This window comes from Pelobates fuscus, chromosome 2 (assembly GCF_036172605.1).
Source record: "Pelobates fuscus isolate aPelFus1 chromosome 2, aPelFus1.pri, whole genome shotgun sequence".
Taxonomy (NCBI): domain Eukaryota; kingdom Metazoa; phylum Chordata; class Amphibia; order Anura; family Pelobatidae; genus Pelobates; species Pelobates fuscus.
Genome location: NC_086318.1, coordinates 443,745,760 through 443,773,499, shown reverse-complemented (window position 1 = coordinate 443,773,499; position 27,740 = coordinate 443,745,760). Strand labels below are relative to the sequence as shown.

The window sequence follows — 27,740 nt, the reverse complement described above, 5'->3', positions numbered from 1 at the left end:
GTGTTGAAGATTCACATCATAAGTTAAATCTGGTCTGGTTCAAGGTAACTTGCGGTGTATGCAAACTAAGGTTAAGTGATGCCTCAAGTAATTGTGAAATATCAAGAGGCATCAAAGGGGGGAATGTGGTGGAATCTCGGTAAAAATAAATTTAGTAGGCCGAGATTACCACGTGGCATGTGTACGTGCATATGCTGACGTATCGATCAGTTGGTTGCACGAGGCAAGATACGATCAGTAGTGTACGGAGCATGTGCAAGAATACAGGATGTAGTATTCCCCTCCTCCATTGTGCTGGACAAGCCATGCGGTCAAGCAGGAAGTTAATTCTTATTTGTATTGATTGGTCAAGAGAATGTGCGGGTGGAGCTTAATATGGGAGGAGTTATGTGCCTATATAAGGAGCCTACACTATTGTCCGGGGCTCAGAACTTGTGGTATTTTGGTGACGCTAGTCCCTCTGAGTCCCGATCGGTGATCCAATAAAGAATCTCTTAATTCCTGAAGAAACCTGTGTCCATCTCTCTGTGCTTGGCTTCCGTCAGTTTCTCCGGTATCAAGCAAGCAACGCTCGCAACACCAAGTCAGCAAGCAACGCTCGCAACACCAAGTCAGCAGGCAACGCTCGCAACCCCAAGTCAGCAGGCAACGCTCGCAACCCCAAGTCAGCAAGCAACGCTCGCAACACCAAGTCAGCAAGCAACGCGCGCAACACCAAGTCAGCAAGCAACGCTCGCAACACCAAGTCAGCAAGCACCGCTCGCAACACCAAGTCAGCAAGCAACGCTCGCAACACCAAGTCAGCAAGCAAAGCTCACAACACCAAGTCAGCAAGCAACGCTCGCAACACCAAGTCAGCAAGCAACGCTCGCAACACCAAGTCAGCAAGCAACGCTCGCAACACCAAGTCAGCAAGCAACGCTCGCAACACCAAGTCAGCAGGCAATGATCTGACGACGACCTGTTACAATTCCTGCGTACAGCGTACTCTGACGTAATGCGCACTCCAATGTACCTGCTGCTATTTGAATCAGGAGAAGAACACTGCTATGAAGCTTTAACCCACAAACTCTATTCACTAATGGCGTGGGGGGCAATCGCCCCTTTTGTGCCCATTTCCAGCCCTCGATGACACGTCCCATGAATGGTGTCATTGGCCGGACCCCCACGCTGGTTCTTACTGCCCCCTGTGTGGGGCACCAGGATTGGCTGACAGGTCAGGTGAGAATCATAAGGCCTTAATAGCTGCCTCCTACCAGCTGAACAATGAGTTCTGCCTCCATTAAAGGAGATTACATTACAGGCTAGACTGGCTGAGCCTGCTGGGAGTAGTGGTGAGGTACTATCCCTGCCTTGTTATTGAACACCCAGAGAATGATCTTTATACATAATATATATCTATAATAATATAATAATAATAATAATCATCATCCTCACAGGGCAATCTGCCCTTCACAAACATGGCCGCCACGGCCTCACACAGACCGGAAGCGGAAGTTCCTGTCACTGAGGGAAGATGGCGGCCTCCAGTGCTCTTCTGTCCCCCGTGTTCCAGCTGGTCCGGGCCGGGTACCGGGTGCTCACCCGGGGGGTCTGGGGCCCAACTCTGCTCCACAGCCGGGGCCTGCGGGAGTGTGAGTACAGGGTGCGGCGGCCCGGCGGGGGAGGGAAACTAACTAACTGAGTGTGACCTCACTATACCGCCCTCACTATACCACCCTCACTCTCACTATACCACCCTCACTATACCGCCCTCACCCTCACTATACCGCCCTCACCCTCACTATGCCGCCCTCACCCTCACTATGCCGCCCTCACCCTCACTATGCCGCCCTCACCCTCACTATACCGCCCTCACCCTCACTATACCGCCCTCACTATACCACCCTCACTCTCACTATACCACCCTCACTATACCGCCCTCACCCTCACTATACCGCCCTCACCCTCACTATACCGCCCTCACCCTCACTATACCGCCCTCACCCTCACTATGCCGCCCTCACCCTCACTATGCCGCCCTCACCCTCACTATGCCGCCCTCACCCTCACTATGCCGCCCTCACCCTCACTATACCGCCCTCACCCTCACTATACCGCCCTCACTATACCACCCTCACTCTCACTATACCACCCTCACTATACCGCCCTCACCCTCACTATACCGCCCTCACCCTCACTATGCCGCCCTCACCCTCACTATGCCGCCCTCACCCTCACTATGCCGCCCTCACCCTCACTATGCCGCCCTCACCCTCACTATGCCGCCCTCACCCTCACTATGCCGCCCTCACCCTCACTATGCCGCCCTCACCCTCACTATGCCGCCCTCACCCTCACTATGCCGCCCTCACCCTCACTATGCCGCCCTCACCCTCACTATGCCGCCCTCACCCTCACTATGCCGCCCTCACCCTCACTATGCCGCCCTCACCCTCACTATACCGCCCTCACCCTCACTATACCGCCCTCACCCTCACTATACCGCCCTCACCCTCACTATACCGCCCTCACCCTCACTATACCGCCCTCACCCTCACTATACCGCCCTCACCCTCACTATACCGCCCTCACCCTCACTATACCGCCCTCACCCTCACTATACCGCCCTCACCCTCACTATACCACCCTCACTATACCACCCTCACTATACCACCCTCACTATACCACCCTCACTATACCACCCTCACTATACCACCCTCACTATACCGCCCTCACCCTCACTATACCGCCCTCACCCTCACTATACCGCCCTCACCCTCACTATACCGCCCTCACCCTCACTATACCGCCCTCACTCTCACTATACCGCCCTCACTCTCACTATACCGCCCTCACTCTCACTATACCGCCCTCACTCTCACTATACCGCCCTCACTCTCACTATACCGCCCTCACTCTCACTATACCGCCCTCACTCTCACTATACCGCCCTCACTCTCACTATATCACCCTTACTATACCACCCTCACCCTCACTATCCCGCCCTCACCATAACAACATCACCCTGACTATACCGCCATCACCCTGACTATACCGCCATCACCCTGACTATACCGCCCTGACTATACCGCCCTGACTATACCGCCCTGACTATACCGCCCTGACTATACCGCCCTGACTATACCGCCCTGACTATACCGCCCTGACTATACCGCCCTGACTATACCGCCCTGACTATACCGCCCTGACTATAACATCAACCTCACTATACCGCCCTCACTCTCACTATACCGCCCTCACTCTCACTATACCGCCCTCACTCTCACTATATCACCCTTACTATACCACCCTCACCCTCACTATCCCGCCCTCACCATAACAACATCACCCTGACTATACCGCCATCACCCTGACTATACCGCCCTGACTATACCGCCCTGACTATACCGCCCTGACTATACCGCCCTGACTATACCGCCCTGACTATACCGCCCTGACTATACCGCCCTGACTATACCGCCCTGACTATACCGCCCTGACTATAACATCAACCTCACTATACCGCCCTCGCCCTCACTATAACATCAACCTCACTATACCGCCCTCGCCCTCACTATACCGCCCTCGCCCTCACTATAACATCAACCTCACTATACCGCCCTCGCCCTCACTATAACATCAACCTCACTATACCGCCCTCACTATAACATCAACCTCACTATACCGCCCTCGCCCTCACTATAACATCAACCTCACTATACCGCCCTCGCCCTCACTATAACATCAACCTCACTATACCGCCCTCGCCCTCACTATAACATCAACCTCACTATAACATCAACCTCACTATAACATCAACCTCACTATAACATCAACCTCACTATAACATCAACCTCACTATAACATCAACCTCACTATAACATCAACCTCACTATAACATCAACCTCACTATAACATCAACCTCACTATAACATCAACCTCACTATAACATCAACCTCACTATAACATCAACCTCACTATAACATCAACCTCACTATAACATCAACCTCACTATAACATCAACCTCACTATACCGCCCTCACTATAACATCAACCTCACTATACCGCCCTCACTATAACATCAACCTCACTATACCGCCCTCGCCCTCACTATAACATCAACCTCACTATACCGCCCTCGCCCTCACTATACCGCCCTCGCCCTCACTATAACAATCGACCTCACTATACCTCACACATTATCATCATCATCTCACCCTCACTATAACAACATTATCATCATCATCATCATCATCTCACTATAACAACCTTATCATCATCATCTGACCCTCACTATAACATTATCATCATCTCACTATAACAACATTATCATCATCTCACCCTCACTATAACATTATCATCATCATCATCATCTCACTATAACAACCTTATCATCATCATCATCTCACCCTCACTATAACAACATTGTCATCATCATCATCTCACCCTCACTATAACAACATTGTCATCATCATCATCTCACCCTCACTATAACGACATTGTCATCATCATCATACCCTCACTATAACGACATTATCATCATCATCATCTCACCCTCACTTCAACGACATTATCATCATCATCATCTCACCCTCACTTTAACGACATTATCATCATCATCATCATCTTCTCACCCTCACTTTAACGACATTATCATCATCATCATCTCACCCTCACTATAACGACATTATCAACATCATCTCACCCTCACTATAACGACATTATCATCATCATCATCTCACTTCAACGACATTATCATCATCATCATCTCACCCTCACTTCAACGACATTATCATCATCATCATCTCACCCTCACTTCAACGACATTATCATCATCATCATCTCACCCTCACTTTATCGACATTATCATCTCACTCGCGCTATAACGGCATTATCATCTCACTCGCGCTATAACGGCATTATCATCTCACTCGCGCTATAACGGCATTATCATCTCACTCGCGCTATAACGGCATTATCATCTCACTCGCGCTATAACGGCATTATCATCTCACTCGCGCTATAACGGCATTATCATCTCACTCGCGCTATAACGGCATTATCATCTCACTCGCGCTATAACGGCATTATCATCTCACTCGCGCTATAACGGCATTATCATCTCACTCGCGCTATAACGGCATTATCATCTCACTCGCGCTATAACGGCATTATCATCTCACTCGCGCTATAACGGCATTATCATCATTAATATTATACCACCACCATTATACCAACCTCACTATACCACCACCCCTCACCTCACTGTAACATTAATCATTATTATAATACCCTTATACCAACATCCATGATCCCATCCTCTCCATTATACCAAACACACTGTACCACCACCACCACCACCTTCCTCTCCATTATACCAAACTCACTGTACCACCACCTTCCTCTCCATTATACCAAACTCACTGTACCACCACCACCTTCCTCTCCATTATACCAAACTCACTATTCCACCACCTTCCTCTCTGTAACGGATCGTTTTGCACACAAGAGGTTAAAAACCGTTTAGGCGATATTCCCCTTTTCAGATGCACAGGCAGCTACTCCAATCACCAATCTCTCGAACTGGAAACACATGAATTCAGCAATCTCCCGAACTGCAAACACATGAATCTGAGCTTAGATCTGAGCGCACATTATTACCGGATGGCGCTCAGATCATACATACAGTTCAATCGCCATGGAGCCAAAGTATTTCATACAGTCTTTCAGTATACGGCTGGGCTCCATGGCATAGCTATCTGGGGTAGCATGGCTTTAACAGTCCGCAGAAAGGCACAAACCAGCCTTTCAGCAGGGAAAAAGAACAGTGTTAAACATGGGGCCATAGTCCAGTGGCAGGAGGCGGGTGACCAGGCTCCTCCAGTGGCGAGGTTGGTTCTGCCACACTCTCCATTATACCCTCATAAGTACACTAACCTCTCAACATTATGCACCTTATTAATATTACACAATCCTCACTATTATACTTTCATCATTGCACCAACCTATTATACACCCCTCAATCTCATTATACACCCCTCAATCTTATTATACACCTCTCAATCTTATTATACCTTCATCTTATTACACCAACCCCTCAAAATAATACAACCCCTTTCAATTATATCTTCACCCTCTCTTCATTATAATTACAATAAATATATATATTTTATTACCAATACGGCTAATCCAATCTACACTATGTAGTAGTATGAGGAAGAATAGCCTTATTAGGTTTAGGATTTCATTGTAATTCATTATTACTATTTTTTGTTTCTTTCCCTTCACCCTCCCCCTTTTTTATGTTCTGTTACACTTGATTTTTACTTATTTTAGCCATTTGTGAGATTATTTTGCCCTTTCTCTTGTTTTATATATATATATAGTATTGGGGTTAATTCCCCAGACACCCCTGGAGTGTCTCACTGATGTGCAGATTCTGTGGCGGGATATATAAACATAGTTACATACTGGGATATTTCCAATCACAGATTCTTTGTTTTGCCAGTGAAGGTATCACTGGGCTGTAATGTAAACACTGCATTTTCTCTGAAAAGAGACTTGCATCCATCAAGTTCAGCTTTCCTCACATTTGTTTTGCTGTTGTTCTCGGCAGGGCTGTTTATAGGATGTGAAGTATAGCACTGGTGACCAGCTTCATTAACCCCTTAAGGACACATGACATGTGTGACATGTCATGATTCCCTTTTATTCCAGAAGTTCGGTCCTTAAGGGGTTAAAGGAACACTATAGTCACCTAAACAACTTTAGCTTAAAGGGACACTCCAGGCACCCAGACCACTTCTGCTCATTGGAGTGGTCTGGGTGCCAACTCCCACTACCCTTAACCCTGCAACTGTAATTATTGCAGTTTTTCATAAACTGCAATATTTACATTGCAGGGTTAACTCCACCTCTAGTGGCTGTCTATTAGACAGCCACTAGAGGTCACTTCCTGGGTTCTAGCACAGGTTTCCTGTGCTAGAGCGTCGCTGGACGTCCTCACGCTGTGTGAGGACCTCCAGCGTCGCTCAAAACCCCATAGGAAAGCATTGAAATGATTTTTCAATGCTTTCCTATGGGGAGACGTAATGCGCATGCGCGGCATTTCCGCGCATGCGCATTAGGTCTCCTCGGCCGGTGAGCGAGATTAGTCTCGCCCACCGGCCGACGTAAGCACTAGGAGGAGCGTCGCGGAGGCGGAAACAGCGGCGAGGGACATCGCCGCTGTCCCGGGTAAGTGACTGAAGGGGTTTTTACCCCTTCAGTAACCGGGGATTGGGGGGTGGGAGGGAGAGGGACCCTCCAGTGCCAGAAAAATTGATCGTTTTTCTGGCACTGGAGTTTCCCTTTAATGAAGCCATTTTGGTGTATAGATCATGCCTCTCAGGTTTCACTGCTCAATTCTCTGCCATTTATGAGTAAAATCACTTTGTTTCTGTTTATGCAGCCCTTGTCACACCTCCCCTGGCTGTGACTGGCACAACCTGCATGAAAAAAAAAAAACTGGTTTCACTTTCAATCAGATATAATTTACCCTAAACAATTTTATCTCCTGCTCTGTAAATTTAACTTTAATCACATCCAGGAGGCTCTTGCATGGTCTAGCAAGCTATTAACATAGCAGGAGATAGGAAAATTTAACAGAACTTGCAATAAAGAAAGGATAAACTTTAGATGACTCTTTACAGGAAGTGTTTAGGAAGGCTGTGCAAAAGCAAGGGGCTGGCTGCACTCACCTAAACATGCTTAAATGGGGTGCTGCTGGGGGCCAATAAGTACAGTAAAAATAGAAATCCAGCGCACTCACTTATCTACTAAACAGCTATGTTGATGCTGACAGATTTGACTAGTTTTATTAAAAACACCTAATCTAGGCAAAAATTAGGAAGGCTGTGCAAGTCACATGCAGGGAGATGTGATTTAACTCCTAAATGGCAGAAGATTGAGCAGTGAGGCTGCAGGGGCATGTTCTATACACCAAAACTGCTTCATTAAGCTAAAGTTGTGTTGGTGACCATAGTGTCCCTTTAAATATTCAGCAAGCTACAGTCACCAAAAAACGTTAGCTTAATAAAGCAGTTATGGCGTACAGATCATAGCTCTGCAGTGTCACTGCTCAATTCTCTGCCATTTAGGAGTTAAATCACTTTGTTCATACAGCTTTAGTCACACCTCCTTGCATGTGACTTGCACAGCCTTCCTAAATACTTCCTATAAATCATCTAATGTTTACACTTCCTTTATTACACATTATGTTTAATTTAGAATATTGAATCCCCTTCTCCCTGTATAGCCTTCTAGACCTTCAGGAGCTACCTGTGTGTGATTAACGTTCAATTTACAGAGCAGGAGATAAATACTTAAGCTCTCCCTTCCAGCTGCCTGTATTGCTCCTGACACCCATTTTAAGATCCCAGTGGACACTGTCGTACCTGTCGCACATGATTATTACAACTTATATCGTGATCCGAGAGAAGAAACCTTCCCCCCCACAGTCATTTCTAACAATAGCTGTTGGAATAGACTAAAATTATTGGTGGAAGCGCCACTTCATGTCAAATTTGTTCAACTTCATATTTGTCTTATGATATATTTTAGTGAAATCCCAGTGTTGTCAGTATAAGGGTTTCATAGAGATGATATATTTAGTGACAGAGCTAGTTTAACGTTCCCTTTCTCAGTCTTTAGATAGGATCATGGATCTCACACAGCGCCCTCCTATGGTGGTGCCGCCTGTCTGATTTGCCTTTGGGAATTTCTAAATCGGAACTTAGTTGCTCTTTTTTGAATATAGAAAGCAATAATACAAGAATAATCTAAAATGTAATTACACAAATATGTATAGATGGTTTCACATTTTGATTTATTTTCTTTTTACATTATGTAAATTTATGTGCAATTGTCCTGTTTTTCCCGCAGTGGTGGAGGAGAAATCCGGAAAGGTGACTGTGGTGAGTACTATTAGTGAAATCTCTGGTATATTGTGTGCAGTATCAGGGTTAAATCCAGTGTTTCTTATTAATATGCAGCCCTTTTTTTGATATGTGTTTATTTTTTATTTGTGGTCCTTGTATAACTGCATCCTCCATAAAATACCCGAGGAAGACTTGGAGTGCCTGTTTCCTTAAAGGGACACTATAGTCACCAACTGCCCAGCATCCCTGAAGGGCCGGTGGAGAGACCTCGGTCCCATCTCCACCTGCCAGTTGGGGTTCCTCCCAGGACCAGTCTGAGACCAGCCTCCTCTCTCTGTAGCTCTGGCTGCAGCTGGGGATCTGGGCCGGCTGCCCAGCATCCCTGTAGGTCCGGTAGAGAGACCTCGGTCCCATCTCCACTTGCCTGTTGGGGGTCCTCCCAGGATCAGTTTATGAGGTCCGCTACCTCGGGTACCTCTGGTTGCTGCTGGGGAAGGAGACTGGTTGTCTCTTCCCTCTGCACGCTGCACTGCTGCTGGGGAGGGAGACCGGTTGTCCCCAGCCCCAGTCTCCACAATCTGAACTCACATTCCCGTGCTGCTCGGTTCTCCTCATCCAACTCTTGCATGATACGGACAATCACCTCTTCCGAAGGGTCTGGGACATACTCGACTAGCCGCCTCTTTACCTCTGTGATGTAAGCATCGCAAGCAACCTAAATGGTGGGTTTAGCACTATAGGGTCAGGAATACATGTTTGTGTTCCTGACCCGATAGTGATCCTTTAATCTCTCCTACCATTAACTCATGGCAAATGTCATAAAGTGTTCTTCAAACCGGACCCCAATGAAATTAAAGTAAACCTTAGTAAAGTGTCCCTAAAGAAATCTTGTGTGTAAGTCTTTTTGCATATTCTCATAGTGGATACAACTTGCAATAAGTGCAGATCTAGTATATGCAGCTCCTACAAGCATTCCCCTTTTACCCATTAACCCCTTAAGGACACATGACATGTCTGACACGTCATAATTCCATTTTATTCCAGAAGTTTGGTCCTTAAGGGGTTAAAGACTTGTTCTGTCCTGGAGGTGGAGCACTGCTGAGCTAATCCCATATACAGTGCATTCTAGTACAGCAAAGCTTTCTGGGAGTTGTCATTTATATTCCAGCTTTTTTTTTTTTTTACTGCTGAATGCCAACAGATTACTCGCATAAACTCGCATAAACCTTAGTCATGGGTCATGTACAGCATCATTCTCTGAGCAAAAAATACTGCAGATTACAAGACAGTGCTCAAAGTGTAGGCTTATGGGGGGGAGGAAACAAAAAACAGCTAGACACTAAGAAATGTAAAAACATCCAGTTTGTGTCTGAACCTGCACATTGTGTCTGACAATTTGTGAAAGCCTTGAGTGTCCCTTTAACAATATTAACCCACTGAATCCACATAACTGTAAGTGATAGGAGTCTCTGTCCCACACAGCCATCAGTACTCAGAGAAGGCACTGGATTAGAGTGATGGGATTCTCTGTCCCTCACAGCTATCAGTACTGAGAGAAAGCACTTGGATTAGAGTGATAGAAACATAGAATGTGACGGCAGATAAGAACCATTCGGCCCATATAGTCTGCCCAATTTTCTAAATACTTTCATTAGTCCCTGGCCTTATCTTATAGTTAGGATAGCCTTATGCCTATCCCACGCATGCTTAAACTCCCTCACTGTGTTAACCTCTACCACTTCAGCTGGAAGGCTATTCCATGCATCCACTACCCTCTCAGTAAAGTAATACTTCCTGATATTATTTTTAAACCTTTGTCCCTCTAATTTAAGACTATGTCCTCTTGTTGTGGTAGTTTTTCTTCTTTTAAATATAGTCTCCTCCTTTACTATGTTAATTCCCTTTATGTATTTAAATGTTTCTATCATATCCCCCCTGTCTCGTCTTTCCTCCAAGCTATACATATTAAGATCCTTTAACCTTTCCTGGTAAGTTTTATCCTGCAATCCATGAACCAGTTTAGTAGCCCTTCTCTGAACTCTCTCTAAAGTATCAATATCCTTCTGAAGATACGGTCTCCTGTACTGCGTACAATACTTCAAGTGAGGTCTCACCAGTGTTCTGTATAATGGCATGAGCACCTCCCTCTTTCTACTGCTAATACCTATACAACCAAGCATTCTGCTAGCATTTCCTGCTGTTCTATTACATTGTCTGCCTACCTTTAAGTCATCAGAAATAATCACCCCTAAATCCCTTTCCTCAGATGTTGAGGTTAGGACTCTATCAAATATTCTGTACTCTGCCCTTGGGTTTTTACGTCCAAGATGCATTATCTTGCACTTATCCACATTGAATGTCAGTTGCCACAACTCTGACGATTTTTCTAGTTAACCTAAATCATTTGCCATTTGGCTTATCCCTCCTGGAACATAAACCCTGTTACATATCTTAGTATCATCAGCAAAAAGACATACCTTACCATTAAGACGGTCTGCAATATCCCTTATAAAAACATTAAAGGGACACCGTAGGCACTGTATCTACTTCATCTCATTAAACTGGTTATAGTGTCTGGAGTCCCCTGGTACCATCATTTCTTTCAGCAATCAACAGTTTTTAATGTTTTTATGTTTTAATGCTAAACAAGAGTCCCCGGCAGTCCATCCCCTCTGTGCTGCTTTGGCTAATAATTAAGTATTAGCCTGAGCAGCAATAGGCAGCTGTGATTAGCTGAGAGTGTCAGCTGACTGCTCTTAGCCTGCCAGAGCTCCAACTGACGGTTATGAATGGGTATGACAACAAGGAAGTGTGTAATCTCTGCCTTAGCTGCACATACAGAAGGGGCTGGACTGTAGGTGTCCAGGGACTCTTATTTTGTGGCATACTGCACGAACATGGTACAACACTGAATGGAGGGACAGTGCCAGGGCACTCCAGGCACTATAACTAATTCAAAGAGATGAAATGGTTATAGTGACTAGTGTCCCTTTAAAGAGAATGGGTCCAAGTACAGATCCCTGAGGTTACCCCACTGGTAACTTGACCTTGCTTCGAATATACTCCATTGACTACAACCCTCTGTTGCCTGTCACTCAGCCACTGCCTTACCCATTCAACAATATTGGAATCCAAACTCAAAGATTGCAGTTTATTGATAAGCCTTCTATGTGCAACAGTGTCAAAAGCCTTACTGAAATCTAGGTAAGCAATGTCTCTTGCACCTCTTGCACCACCCTGATCTGTTATTTTAGTTACCCAATCAAAAAAATCAACAAGATTAGTTTGGCATGATCTCCCTTAATTAAACTCATGTTGTCTCTGATCTTGAAATCCATGTGTTTTTAGATGTTCAACAATCCTATCCTTTAACATGGTTTCCATTACTTTTCCCACTACTGAAGTAAGGCTTACTGGCCTATAGTTGCCCGACTTCTCCCTATTACCTTTCTTGTGAATGGGCACAACATTCGCTAACTTCCAATCTTCTGGGACTACTCCTGTTAACAATGATTGGTTAAATAAATGGTTTTGCTAGTACACGACTAAGCTCTTTTAATAACTTTGGGTGTATTCTATCAGGTCCCATTGACTTATTTGTCTTTACTTTTGACAGTTGAAATAGAACCTCTTCTTCTGTAAACTCACATGTAACAAATGACTAATTTGTCCTTTTTCTTAACTGAGGTCCCTTTCCTTCATTTTCATCTGTAAACTCTGAACAAAAATATTCATTGAGGCAGTCAGCTAGACCTTTATCATCTTCTACATACCTTCCTTCTTTTATTTCTAATCTAACTAATCCTTGTTTTACTTTCCTTTTCTCATTTATGTATCTAAAAAAAAGTGTTGTCCCTTTTTTTTTTTTTTTTTTTTTTTACTGACTGTATAATTACTAAATGCTAACTTTTCGTTTTTTTACTATTTTGACCACATCTGCGGAGTACCACTGTGATTTCTTGAATTTTTTGCTTTTTCTGACAATCCTAATGCAATTTTCTGTTGCCTTCAGCAGTGCAACTTTTAAATAGTCCCATTTCTCTTGGACTCCATTTAAATTGCTCCAGTCTGATAATGACTCCTTTACACATATTCTTATTTTAGAAAAAAATGTTTTTCTTTTGTGTTTTTGTGTGGTGTAACTCAGTCACTGCTCTTATATTAAACCACACTGACTGATGATCACTGGATCTTAAACTTTCACCTACAGCAATATCGGATACCAAATCTCCATTTGTTAACACTAAATGATATATGGAAGGTTGCTTCCACGCTGCCAGTCTCTGAAGTTCTGCCTGTGCATAACACTCAGAACGACAGGCGGATGCGTATTAGGGACTTTGTGGCTTGGTGAATGGTGTCGGGAGCAAGGATTTGGCTTTATTTCTCATGGTAGCTCTGTTTGAAATAGAAATAAACTGTACAAAAAAGATGGTTTGCATCTTTCTCAAAAGGGAACAAATGTTCTCAGTGAGCAGTTCAGAGGTTTTGCTAGGATGTGATTAAACTAGAAGGGGGGGGGAGGCAAAAGTGTGATAAAACATCAATCCAATTGCCCCCCAAAACAAGGACAGAATGTGCCTGTAGCCATGTCTACAAATGCTCGCAGTTTAGGGAATAAAATAACTGGGACATAGCAATACTAGGGTACTTTTTATATAGAAAAGACAGAGAAGGCAAGGAAGGTAAGGGGGGGCCCTGTATGTGAAGAATAGCATAAAATCTAGCCTAATAAAGGTTAGTGAGGCGAACATAGAGTCCGTTTGGGTTACGTTGGGTTAGAATTTGGTAATCACACAGTAACTCGTGTAGGTGTGATTTATAGGCCCGCAGGACAAATTGAAGAGTTAGATAATCTACTAGTTGAGGAAATAGCTACAATGACAATGAAGGGGGAAGTTATCATCATGGGTGACTTTAATCTTCCTGATGTGAATTGGAAAACCGAAATAGCTGCTTGTGCCAGGAGCACACATATTCTAAACTCCCTACTGGGATTGTCTCTAAAACAAGTCGTTGAGGAGCCAACTCGTAAAGAGGCCATACTAGATTTAGAAATGAAAAAAACAATGAAGCAAAAGAAACATGGACAGTGTAGCTGGGGTTAACCCATAGAAAACTGAAGAAACTGGAAAGGAGAGACTGGACTGTCCAGTGACCACTGAGTATTAATTAAAATATAACTTTTAATAACTGCAAAAAAACATAAAAAAGAGCTAGAGATATATCTGGCTCTAAACACGAACAGACATACAGTGGAAACAAGTTCCACAATAGAGAAGTGATAGAAGTCACTATATACTGAATATAGTCTATCTCCAAAATGTGGTTAGGCTATAATGAAAAGAACCTTGAATCAATGTTACTCTGTAACTATGTAATCAGAGGGAGAATGCCCTTGTAATAATGTTGCAAATGTTAATAATACTATTACAGAGTAACAGAGGGTAGTTACATATAGCAGAAGGTAGGACAGGGATATAAATCCTAAGACAGAAATAGTGAAAGGAAAAACCCAGGACGAAAAAACAGGGTTAACCTGGGTATAGAAATGATAATAAAAAACGTGTGACTGGCTAAGCGAACAATCCCTGCTATAGCCAGAAAAGAGGATTCGCTAAGAGAGCAAGTAGCTAAGGCTAGTAACCCTAGAACTTTATATGATACACACAATAGCTGTGTAGTGGCGTCTAACTGCAGTTTAACGCCAAGTCTAAAGCTGGCAATTTCGTCCAAGATTCGGCTATTAGGTAAAGACTTAGCAGACCCACAGATTCCCACTAAACTTGGCTATTGTCCAAGATTTCTAACTAGCTAAAATACAAGCTAAACTTGCAGACTATCAGAGCGAGAAATCTCCACGTGCAAAAGCCCCGACGCCCGTTTCGCCAGTGAGCGGCTTTTCAAGCTTGTAGTTTCTCAACTTGTCTTTTCTATATAAAAAGTACCCTAGTATTGCTATGTCCCAGTTATTTTATTCCCTAAACTGCGAGCATTTGTAGACATGGCTACAGGCACATTCTGTCCTTGTTTTGGGGGACAATTGGATTGATGTTTTATCACCCTTTTGCCCCCCCCCCCCCCCCCCCCCAGTTTAATCACATCCTAGCAAAACCTCTGAACTGCTCACTGAGAACATTTGTTCCCTTTTGAGAAAGATGCAAACCATCTTTTTTGTACAGTTTATTTCCATTTCAAACAGAGCTACCATGAGAAATAAAGCCAAATCCTTGCTCCCGACACCATTCACCAAGCCACAAAGTCCCTAATACGCATCCGCCTGTCGTTCTGAGTGTTATGCACAGGCAGAACTTCAGAGACTGGCAGCGTGGAAGCAACCTTCCGTATATCATTGGCAAAAACACTAAAAACTTCCTTAACCTCTGAAACCTCATTGCAAGCCAAGTCATTTGTCCCTAGATGGACAAGTACATCAGTACTGAGAGGAGGCACTGGATTAGAGTGATTGGATTCCCTGTCCCGCACAGCCATCCGTACTGAGAGGAGGCACTGGATTAGAGTGATGGGATTCCCTGTCCCGCACAGCCATCAGTACTGAGAGAAGGCACTGGATTAGAGTGATGGGATTCCCTGTCCCGCACAGCCATCAGTACTGAGAGAAGGCACTGGATTAGAGTGATGGGATTCCCTGTCCCGCACAGCCATCAGTACTGAGAGAAGGCACTGGATTAGAGTGATTGGATTCCCTGTCCCGCACAGCCATCAGTACTGAGAGAAGGCACCGGATTAGAGTGATTGGATTCCCTGTCCCGCACAGCCATCAGTACTGAGAGAAGGCACCGGATTAGAGGGATGGGATTCTCTGTCCCGCACAGCCATCAGTACTGAGAGAAGGCACTGGATTAGAGTGATTGGATTCCCTGTCCCGCACAGCCATCAGTACTGAGAGAAGGCACTGGATTAGAGTGATTGGACTCCCTGTCCCACACAGCCATCAGTACTGAGAGGAGGCACTGGATTAGAGTGATTGGACTCCCTGTCCCACACAGCCATCAGTACTGAGAGGAGGCACTGGATTAGAGTGATTGGATTCCCTGTCCCGCACAGACATCAGTACTGAGAGAAGGCACTGGATTAGAGTGATTGGATTCCCTGTCCCGCACAGCCATCAGTACTGAGAGAAGGCACTGGATTAGAGTGATGGGATTCTCTGTCCCACACAGCTATCAGTACTGAGAGAATGCACTGGATTAGAGTGATGGGATTGTCTCAGTATTGTGTTGGATGTTCAGCGCTTTATAAACCGGTTTCCATTGAAGAACATGAAGAGCCTGCTTCTCCTGTCTGCCGCAGACACTTTGGAAGTTGGACACGCTCTCTTAATGTAGCCTGGCCGTGAACTCTTTGGCAGCTGGTCACTTCCATACTGAATAACAATCATGGCATTAAAGCAGTCAATATAAGGCTAGCTGCTGCCAGATGTTCAGGGTGACCAGTTACTGCATGGTGACTCAGAAGCCAGCTGTTCTTCCTGCTTTCATTACAATAAAGTCACGACGGCTAAATATTTATTCATGAGATTGTTGAGGTGTTGCGAGCCAGCACAGCTGTATGTGCGTTTTTTAATACGAACTTAAATTATCAGTGTTTTGTGGTCATTTGGTAACTCTTCTGGGTGGCCTGCGTGTAGTATGGATGGCGGTGTGTGCCTTCGTGTATGTATAGTAGTGTGCGCATGCATGTAGTATGGATAGCGGTGTGTGTGCCTGCGTGTAGTATGGTTAGCGGTGTGTGCCTACGTGTGGTATGTGTAGCGGTGTGGGCCCGCGTGTGGTATGGGTAGCGGTGTGGGCCCGCGTGTGGTATGGGTAGCGGTGTGGGCCCGCGTGTGGTATGGGTAGCGGTGTGGGCCCGCGTGTGGTATGGGTAGCGGTGTGGGCCCGCGTGTGGTATGGGTAGCGGTGTGGGCCCGCGTGTGGTATGGGTAGCGGTGTGGGCCCGCGTGTGGTATGGGTAGCGGTGTGGGCCCGCGTGTGGTATGGGTAGCGGTGGGTGTAACAACGGGTAACAACGTTAATTTATAAAAGTGAAAATTTCTGTTGAAATCTGCACTTTTTGCAAAATTATAAAGAGGACACACTCTTCACACACACAGCATTTCCGCAAGTGTCGTTGGCTGAAATGTGAAATGAAATGATTAGGTTTATAATAAAGTAAGATACCTGAAGAAGGAATAAAAACTGGTGGAAAGACAAATTTTGGTGCACTATAGAGAATGTACAAAAAATAGCACGTGCACACAAAGCATAGAATATAAGGAAGCAAATCGAAACACCATGTACCTGTTTCTCCTCATTTCAATTTGTGTCCTGACAGCACACCGGGTTGAAGGGTTAATAAGTCAATATGAATCAATCTCTGTATGTTTTTGTTTAGTTTTTTTCCACATATTATGCAATGCTGCACAGCCTCCCCCCCATTGCCAGCAGCTAGTCAAATTACCCGTGAGGCCTGCGTGCGTCACTGGCCGGGTTAACAAGGGCGATGGCGAGATAGTGATCTTATTGTACCAGATCCAGGCCCTGTCATAGTAAGAACAAACAGTGTCAGACTAAGGGGTGCAGGTTATTGTAATTGCATGATGTCTTCTCGGCTTGGCCGTACTTTTATTGAATACTTTCTAAAAACATCTAAACTCGTGGAACCAACATCCCCGGGACACCGCCGGACACTCGGTCACCATGATCTGAAAAAATTTCTTTCAATCGCTTTGTTGGATCTCATTATTTTTATTGGGGAGCCAGGAAGGGTGCTTTTTTTTTTTTTTGATTGTGTTGATTCCTGGTGGGGGAGAGGGGGCCTGTCTTGCTTTGTGTTTCAGGCTGTCCCGGGCTCCATATACCCATCTGTGCTGTCTATTGAAAGACCTCACCGATTAATGGAAAATTATTTACCTCTTATACAACTGCAGACCATTCTAAAGACAGAATGCAGCAGCTGATAAGTTCAGATGTAATCGTTACCAAACCTTGTGATTTATGCTAATAAACATGTTATCTTTTATTTTGTCTCTTAACATGCCAGAAATGATTTCAATTCCTTTGTAGCTTATTCTTTGCCAGACTTTGAATTCCTTGGGCTTAGCCGTACTGTAAATGACATATTTCCTCTGTTGTGTTTACATATTTAGCGATTGGGTGCATCAGTGATGTGTGACTTAAGTTGCAGTCAGGGCTGGGGATCAGTGCATTGATGTCATTTTAAAGGGAAATAAAAATAAGGGCTTAAATAATCCACAATTTTTAATTGATTACACCGATAATGCATAACAAGAAAAAAACTTGCCTGAAATAGCACAGTTTAGATAAGCTGAATTCAGCTTCAGACAGACGGCTCCATCACCAATCTGGAGCCTCTCATTCTTTGGAGTCATAGTTCTGTGAACAGGGATGGGTGCAGCATACAGGAAAGTGGAGTTCTGGCTGCCTGATTGACAGCTACTAGGGGCTGGGCTATAACTGTGATTTGGACAGATTACTGTAGTTCTAAACCACACTCACACATGAGTTAGTGACGTGAAGTCAACACCAAAAATATCTTGTCTTACTCCGGAATACGTTGAATACGTCATGGCTCAACAAATCTGTGATTTGTGAGCCCGTGCAAGCACCGAGGAAGGCGAGGAAGCTGGGAGCAGGGAGATGACCGCATCCCCTCTGGACCTCATGGAAAGCTGATCCACTACCAGCTCTCCCAAAATGTGGACACATTAAAATAAAAAAGTAATAAATAGTAATTTGTGAGTATGTGTGTGTGTCAAATCAGTGATTATGTGAGTGTCTGTGTTGTCAGTGTGTGTATTTGTCAGTCAGTGTTGTGTCTGTCAGTGAGTGTGTATGAGACCTGCCCCCCTCCAATCACATGGGAAAGGTGCATTTTTTCCCCACACCATGCTGGTGACGCCACAGCAGGCCCCACCTCCATGGCTGAGATTATCAGTCTTGATGATCTCCGCCAATCCAATGCTTCCCCATAGGAAAGCAATGGGAGACTATTGCACATGCACAGCGAAACAAGAGCATTAACATAGGTGCTGCACACTGTGCAACACTGAACTAGGAAGCACCTCTGGAGGCCGCCTGAGTGACTGTCACTAGTGTCAGTGTTTAGATTGCAAAGTGTGCAAGGACAGACTCTAAACTTCAGAACAACTACATTAATCTGTAGTGGTTCTGGTGACTATTGTGTCCCTTTAAGAGTTGTATTTTTGATATTGCAAAAAAGGCCCCGTAGCCTAAGTGGCTCCTAGATTCCAAGTAAATTTGTCAAGCCCTGGAATACATCATATATCACAAAGACACATGATGTATTCAATATCAAATATTGACATATACTCCCCGTCCACCATCTACAGAGCTTTGTGGTTGTTACTCTACATGTAACGTCCACCTCCAGTCCTTTCGTGGTGCCTGTAGTCTGTGTGTGTTTCGCTTGGAAACACTACACATACCAAGTCTTTGTTGTGAACTTGTAATAAATGATAGAATGATTGACAAGCTTAGGGTTTTAGTGTGTTATGTCAGAAAGCTTGGACGAGTTCTGCAGAGCCAATAACTATATTTGTATTTAAAGTAAATGTTCATCTTGGAGATTATGAAGGAATTCCTTTCCGTGTATATCCTGGAGTATTTCCAGAACCCTGCTGGTATTGCTATATGGTAATATCTGCTGCTCTCTCACTGACCAGCCATTATGTAACATTCGTTTAACTCTTAGTGTGCAAGAATTAGGCAGTAAAGTGGGAAAAAGCATAAAGTTGGTGTATCCTTGATAAAACATCCCATATTAGTTATTACATTCCCAGGGTAAATACATCTTTCACGCCTTTGGTAGAAAGTGGGTCACTGTTTGCCTGTTCTCTCTGTGGCCTTGCTGGCTGAGGTTTGGAAAATGCCTTGTGGCCTGATTAGTGTACGTAGAACCTTCTTCGTGAAACCTTGTGGCTGTATTTTAACAGACCTGCAATACTTGCCTGCATTGTACTCCTTCCTACACAGAATGCCACTGCTAGCTCTGTGTGAAACGCAGTGCTTGTTGACACAGTAGCTGACACTCTGTCCATCACCAGAGCCCAATGATTCCCTTCTCTGTTTACACCTTCAGGCTGGACTGGGAAAAGGGTAGAGTCCCATCTGTTGCAGAACTACAACTAATATGATGCCTTGCAAGTCTTTAGAATGGTAAAGCATCATGGGTACTGCATTACTACAAAATCTGGGGATCTACAGTTTGCCCACTCCTGCCTTAAAGGACCACTATAGTGCCAGGAAAACATACTAGTTATCCTGGCACTATAGGGTCTCTAGGTCCCCCCACCCTCAGGGCCCCCCTCCCGCCGGGCTCTAGGGGGTGGAAGGGGTTAAATCTTACCTTTTTTTCCCCCGCCGGGCTCCCTCGGCAGTGGGGACTCTTCTCCTTCTTTCCCCGTCATCGGCTGATTGCGCATGCGCGGCATGAGCCGCGCATAAGCATTCAGCCAGTCCAAAGGAAAGCATTCTCAATGCTTTCCTATGGACGCTGGCGTCTTCTCACTGTGAAAATCACAGTGAGAAGCGCCTCTTGCGGCTGTCAATGAAACAGTCACTAGAAGCTGGATTAACCCATAGGTAAACATTGCAGTTTCTCTGAAACTGCTATGTTTACAGCAGAAAGGGTTAATTCTAGATGGACCTGGCACCCAGACCACTTCACTAAGCTGAAGTGGTCTGGGTGCCTATAGTGGTCCTTTTACCCCTTAAGGACACATGACATGTGTGACATGTCATGATTCCCTTTTATTCCAGAAGCTTGGTCCTTAAGACAAGACTTCGCCCAGGGACCCCAGCCCTCAAGACAACTTCATTGCAGTAAGCTTGCATTCAGGATAGAAAGTCCCTTTACTTTAGTGCTATGCAATAAAGATCCAAATATAGGCATCATGGGAAATAAACACAAACTAGCTGCCGCTGACTTTGAGGTGTTGTGTTTCATGTTTTCATTTGTTTTGTGAATTTAATTCAAGGTGTCTGTTTTGATGTGCATTTATTGATTAGTCTTCTGATTGATCCATTGCTCTGTTTAATTGGAATTGCTCACCTTTACCTCTTTTTTCCCAGCTCGAAGGTCGTATCATTGAGGATAAGGAGGGACAGACACCTCCAAACCCTACAGGGGGCTGTCCCATCTGCCGCTGGAGTCTCAAACACAAGTATGGTTACACGGTAAGAATTATTTCGGTAAATATGGTGACGTGACCCAAACACATTGTATTTCTACTGAGCTCGTCAGCTTGGGATATAGGTGATGGGAATTGATTGACAGAACCTGCTGCCTGTTTGTGCCATCTCTACCCTAATCCATACAGAGGATCCTATCTCTCGTACATTAGACCAGCCAGTCTCTGGCTTTAAATGTATATTCTTGCCGACTTTCCTCCATGCAGAGGACCTGTATAGCCGTATCATACTGTTATATCCATAGCCTCCATTCAGCCATACCCCTCGCTGAGCTACGTTTTCTTCTCCTCACCCCCATCTCGCAGACGCACAGATCCCATCCTAAAACAATAATTGTTCAATGCCTTCCTTTTAATAGACAAAAATAAATTGCTAAAGCTGGAAATTGTATAGAAAGGACAAATTGCCAAAGTGACCAAATTTGAAGAATTCTTTAACTCGGGTTAATGTTAGCGTTCCTTGGTTTTAATTTAACATTTGTAATCTGTCAATTCTCCTTAATTACTGTTTTCCTGGTTTGGTTAATAAAAGCCCAATATGTTTGCACCTTGACGAGCCTGGCATTCTCCCAGGCAAAACGCGTGTCGGGCAAGACGCTGGAGAGATCCTATCTAAACGTTACCGTCTGACACCTGCTTCTGGCTGTTCAGACCCTGGGCAAGACGCTGGAGTGACCCTACCCATACGTTACCGTCTGACACCGGCCCTTGGGTGTCCAGACCTTTCGCCCTACTAATACGTTAGTTGGGCTCGTGTTATTTAAACATTTATCTTGATCGGATAGCCCATTACCCGATTCTATACAAGCTAGCACTGACTCACAGGATTCTGTTGCCGACCAAGGCATAACCATACAGTACTGTTTTGAGCACTACATGGGCACGATTGCAAAAAACTTCAGGACACACACTTCTTTCTATGTCCTCTATTGTCTCCTCTCTACTATACCGGGTACCCAAGAAGGTACTTTTCCTTTTCTTTTTCCTCCACTACTGTATTTTACACCTCATTACATGACGAGGAGTGATTTTGGCCTCTTACCACACCATTCACTACCATACGGTTACATACGATACCCTAGTCATTTCTCTACACTATTCCGGGCTTAGGATATGAACAAAGCAGTATGGTGTCAAGTGGAGGTGTACTAACGAACACACTCTTCCCTATTGAGTAATCCCCGTCAGGTTGGCTACTATCAGGAAAGAGTTTAAAGACCGATATTTTAAACTGACTAGGCCCACTGCACGGAGTGTTCACATTCTGGAGGACGGGGACATTGTATTCCCTGCAGTTCACAGTCTTATTACTTTGTTACCTGCTTAACCTACTTTGTAGCTACTGAGCTCACAGACATTATGTGGACCGCTCAGTGTATCTAGAAAGTATTTTTTCTCCTTTCTCTCCCGGCAAGAATTTTATTGCTCCGAGGAGGATTTTGGGGAAAACTTGAGCTATATTGCCCCAACGTATATTGCAGAAATCGATTATCGTTACAAGTAATCCTGTGCTACTACCACTGTCTCACTCCATTTAAATCACTGACAACCTAGGAGACTAAGAAGGGTTTTTGCAGTCAGACTCTACTTATTGATGTACGCATCACCCTGACAGAGGAGACTCACTTTCTCTCTCTCGGCAAGAATTTATTGTACCGAGGAGTCATACATCCTCTTTAGTTGACTTAGACTTATTACCAAGTCCATTAACCCTCTCTCTCTCGGTCAGAAGTAAGGGCACCGAACAGTAAGCTCATTATGGCTATATACGTTTTATTATAGGGGGCCTGCATATAGCTGCTTACCCTACCTAGTCACACAATATTAATTCTGCATTACTCGGCAAACCTCTCACGGTATTAAGCAGATCATAAGTTGTGACATAAGGTTAGGCATTGTTTGTGCACTACTTGTCTCAACACCCTCGTGTGCTCGGCCACTAGAGTGTGCACGTAGCTCCTCTGCGTGGAGTGTGGGTACCCCTCACAATAGTAGCCCTTGTCTCTATTGGAGCGCCCCAGCTAGCGGTTTCTATTATTTAAGAAACCTGTTGTACTTATATATAGCTCTATATCTATATATAATTTTAACCACCCAGGTGCTTTTGCATCAGACATATTTCTGTCTCTCTCCCATTCCCCCACTTTTTCTGTACATAGTTCAGTTTTTGTGTTACTTAATAAAGTTATTATTTTTTCTAGACTGTTGCTTTGATATTGATGTATGTACGCATACACGTGTGGACAGACTGTGTTCTTTTCTTCCAATTCCTTTACTATTTAGGGTTAACCCCTGGTCTGTCCTATAGGACCCACTGCCCTTTGGCCATTTCTCCTCCTATACTCACCCTCCATTATAGACAGATTATGCACCTCGTGCCACGTGAAGCCTAACATGGGGCATTTACCTATATAAACTTTCTCTGCTCATGTGCTGGTGGCTTTCTCCTGTTTTTGTGGTAATCTTCGTGAAATCCAAAGACGCGCTATATATTGTATGTTGGATTAATGTAAATATTGTTCCCGCAGCTTTGGCAGAGGATCTGATGAATTCTCTGTGCTCCCCATGCAGCAGAAAGGAATTGCTTTCACTGTCTGTAATTACTAGCTGTAACTCAGTCATCGTACGCTTCTTGCCAGAGATTGACAGATATGTGATCTGCGCCAGGGATGGTTCAGGAACATCTGTTTTCTTGACTCGTATTTAGAGAATGAGCATTTCTGCTGTTATCTGACCAACTGCGGCTCAACCTAACTTGCTCTGTGGGAACCTGCAGCAGCGGTTGAGCGGTAGTTGCTCTGATAACAATAGAATCTGATCCAACATGGCAGCTCAGCCAGATAAAAAAAATAAATTACATTTCGAGAAGTGAAAACCTGTGACATTTAAACATACTGTAAAGAATGGCCTACGTTTCTGTAACCTGTCTTTCTGTGTAGTTTTTAGGATTGGTTTCTGGATTTTAGCTTTGTTAAGAGGAGAGTTAGGTTAATAAAGAATGTAATTCAGCAGCTTTCCTTTGGTTAATATCTGCAATAATATTTGTGGATTATTAATGAGTCTGTGGTCTAGCTATGTCCTGTCCATTAATCTAGGAAATCCTCTTTACATCCATCAATGCTACATTAATAAACTAAGAAAATGTTAAAAGCAAAGTTCACAGTTTTCATTTATTTAAATAAGGCACTTATTTCCTCTCTCTGTACCGGACCACGTCAGCTGGTATTATGTTTAATAGGTGGTTCAGAGGATTGAGAAGGTACACGGGGTTTGGTATTTGTAAGTAGTAAGGTAAAATGTTAATGACTCTCCAGCTCAGTCTTGTCTTTACTTCTATACACGTGAATGGCCCTCTCCATCTGCAAATAAGCAATGGATGTTCGTGAGTTCATAGTGCGAGATACATTGATTATATTCTGCAGCCCAATGATCTATTCAGTAATAATGTGACTGTTAAATCTAAGTGAGTTTTATTAGTACAGGATTTAGGGGGCAATTCTGGTTGGTGTATGGGCCAATTGAAATAGCCTTAAACTTGAATGGAGCAAATTTTCTATTGTTGCATTTTCCAACACTTGCAGGGCTTGTCATTTACACCCTTGTCTGGGATTGGTAGGGTGAATGCAGTACTTACACATAGTCCCGTTAGACTTTCTATTTCGTTAAGAACTATTGAGAATTGTCCCTCTAATCCACTGGAGAACGGAGTTGTAATACTAATAGATTGTGCTGTACCTGTAGCTCTATCATTATGTATATGTATATATCACACTCCTGGCAGGATGTCCTTCTGCTTAGCCAGTTTATCCGCTCAGACGGAGGGATGTTACCGCGCAGGCTGACCGGTCTTTGTACAGAAGAGCACAGAAAGGTGGAAGAATGTGTGAAGATGGCTCACAGGGCAGGTAAGAGGTCCTCATCGTTAATATTTTCATCTCACACTTCCTTGCTTAAACAAATCCCAATTACATACATAGGTACCCCAGAATTACATTTTTTTTTTCTTTTCAAACCTTAAAGCGAAATTACTCCTCTGCTACCCCAAGAAATCAATCTAAACTGTGAGTAATATCTTGTGGCTAAAGTCACATTACTGATTACTACTGTGTAAATTAGGAAGCTGAGTCAAGAATCAAGTGATTATTACTGTGTATACTAAGAAGCTGAATCAAGAGATTACTACTGTGTATATTAGGAAGCTGAGCCAAGTGAGGAGTTTGCAGGTGTGTCTGTACACTGTCTGTTTAGTTCCCTGTTCCTGCAGGGGATCCCATGTCTTCAGATATTCACTTATGATGACATTAACTGTAGTGAATTAAATCACACCTAGTAGCTTATATATCTGTCATAACTAAAAGGATCGTAATGGTTCCATAGTGGAATCATAAGACAGTATTCATTCATTAATCTTCTTATAGTCCTTCAGATAGCTTGGACTTTCCATGTTGCTTTTCTCCAGTAAGAGCCTGGATGGCAACACAACAACACAAACATTTCACATTTCATTGTCTGAATCCTCATTCCCTCTAGTCCTGGTGTGTTTGGGCGTCTTATGTCTCTATAAACTGTGTACACACAGGTACCGCACTGTACTCCAGTTTTCATGAAGAATTTTATCGAGCACAGACTAGTCATTTCAACAAAGGCCAAATTAGCACTAAGCTGTATTATTCATAGCTAACCTTTCTATGTCTGTCTTCAGTGTTTAATGTTTGTCACCAGTGACTGAGGGAGAGATTTCTACCACAAACTGAAGGTGACACTATATCGAACACCAAGCTTGTTCCATGTGCTATGATTTTTGTCTTTTGGAGCCATACTAATCTCAGTGTGACTTTCATATAGTACAGGATGTCAGAAAATGTAAATACAATAAAATGATCTAAACATGGAGCACATAATCGGTTCCTTTTACTGACCGTAATCAGTTTTTACCTACAGACACTTTTACCTGTGGAAACACTTTTTTTCATCCTGCTTGCCATATTTTCTCAGTATTTAATATTGTGTGAAATCTTTACACAGTTCTCGGACATTGTTATGTAGATAAGTGAACCCATTTAAGGGAAGCTCCATTTTCCTGTCTTGTAATATCTGTGCTGCCAGTATCTGTTTGGATTTTTAACCTTTACTCAGATGTTCAGTTGCACGAATTATGCTGAGAAAAGCACATTTGCAAACGAAAAGGCTTTGGTAATGATATTTCTCAGATGTCAAGTGTGCACATGTAAGATCCTGCTGTGGCGCCTCAGACTCCAATTATCGCTTTCTAAAAATACTTTGAATGTACCCATTTCCTCACTAAATCCAGATTGTCAGAGTGACCAGTACAGAGAAGTGATCTTGCCAATAATGTTCAGGTAGAACTCTCCAGACCTTACGTTTGTTATTTTGTATTTGATCCCAGGCCATAAAACCATCTTTAACGTAAATAAGCCAAAAGCCCTTAGTTAGTAGAAAAGCTGTGTTTATAGAAGATTTCTGCTTTATTCATTTGTAGTTTTTGTGGACGCAAAGCTGTAATTCCTGTCCCAACAGCATGTGTTCTGTCTGAGAGCCTTCAGATCACCTATATTTTATGTATGTGTGGAGTTTATGATGTTACTGAGGTAGATATTTTATTTGTAGATTAGTATTTCCTTACCAAAAGGTGCCGTAACACTCCTGGAATGGCCAAAACCTCCACGAGCACAGTGTCTAACACTTTACTTTATTTCCAGGTCTCTTGCCAAATCACAGGCCTAAACTTCCAGAGGGAGTCATCCCAAAACCCAAATTCCAACTGAACAGGTGAGCCCAAGACATGCGGGTTAGAATAGATTACATCTTGGTAAAATTTGCTTCTAGTGAATAACCACAGACTCTATATGTTTATAAAGATTATATCTGTAATAATCCCCAAAACCCATAACTGGAGTGTAAGATAATACTAGTTGACTTTAGTTTCAATTTTACGTATTAGGTCACATGTTAGAATTCCTATGCTGTCCTACTGGAAGTTACCAATGATTACAGACCACCGTTATAGCTGTTTATCTAGCCTGTTTAGTTTATTGGCTTTTCTTACTTCCAGATATCTCACCCGATGGTCCGTGTCCTCTACAAAGCCTATCTTGAAGAAGGGATTGAAATGGTGTAAAGTTCGTATGCCAGTTGGTCATCCGGTCTTGAAGGACAATGTTCGTTATGGGAAGAAACAGATGTACAGCAGGCACTGAGATGGGAACAGATTAGCTAACCGTTCCTTTTCAAAGTTTGATGGGTGGGCAGGGCATGAATTTGTTCTTTGTCAGCATATGTGACGTTAACAATCTGTAACTTTGTGCCCGAAGAAGGTCCAGACCAAAGATCTACACCAATTTGTTCTTCGTCAGTATATGGGAAGGTAATATATTCCGTAGATTTGTGCCCAATGATGGTTCAGACCCAAAATCTAAACCAATTTGCCATAAACATGGCATCTGATTAAATCTTAGTCTATAATAAAACTGTTCTTTTTCTGATACAATTGTGTTGGTGTTGTCAATCCCATTGGAGAATCTCAATCTCATAAATTACTTTGTCATGCTAAGAATCACTAGAATTTTTTTTTGTCCTCCTAATAC

General features: G+C 43.7%; 1 protein-coding gene across 1 annotated transcript; it reads left to right on the top strand.

The window, feature by feature from the left end:
- The first annotated feature begins 1,495 nt into the window (after window positions 1–1,495).
- Window positions 1,496–27,643, top strand: MRPS18A (mitochondrial ribosomal protein S18A). The gene is made up of 6 exons (XM_063444134.1): window positions 1,496–1,634; window positions 8,905–8,936; window positions 21,017–21,121; window positions 24,917–25,040; window positions 26,856–26,925; window positions 27,209–27,643. Exons 1-6 carry the CDS (start codon window positions 1,517–1,519, stop codon window positions 27,351–27,353), a joined length of 594 nt encoding a protein of 197 aa, XP_063300204.1. The 5' UTR covers window positions 1,496–1,516; the 3' UTR covers window positions 27,354–27,643.
- Window positions 27,644–27,740: the final 97 nt, after the last annotated feature.

Coding starts and splice junctions, on each gene's coding strand:
- MRPS18A (XM_063444134.1), top strand. CDS start 1,517: ATGGCGGCCTCCAGTGCTCTTCTGTCCCCCGTGTTCCAGCTGGTCCGG. Junction 1,635..8,904: donor CAGCCGGGGCCTGCGGGAGT/GTGAGTACAGGG, acceptor TTTTTCCCGCAG/TGGTGGAGGAGAAATCCGGA. Junction 8,937..21,016: donor AATCCGGAAAGGTGACTGTG/GTGAGTACTATT, acceptor CTTTTTTCCCAG/CTCGAAGGTCGTATCATTGA.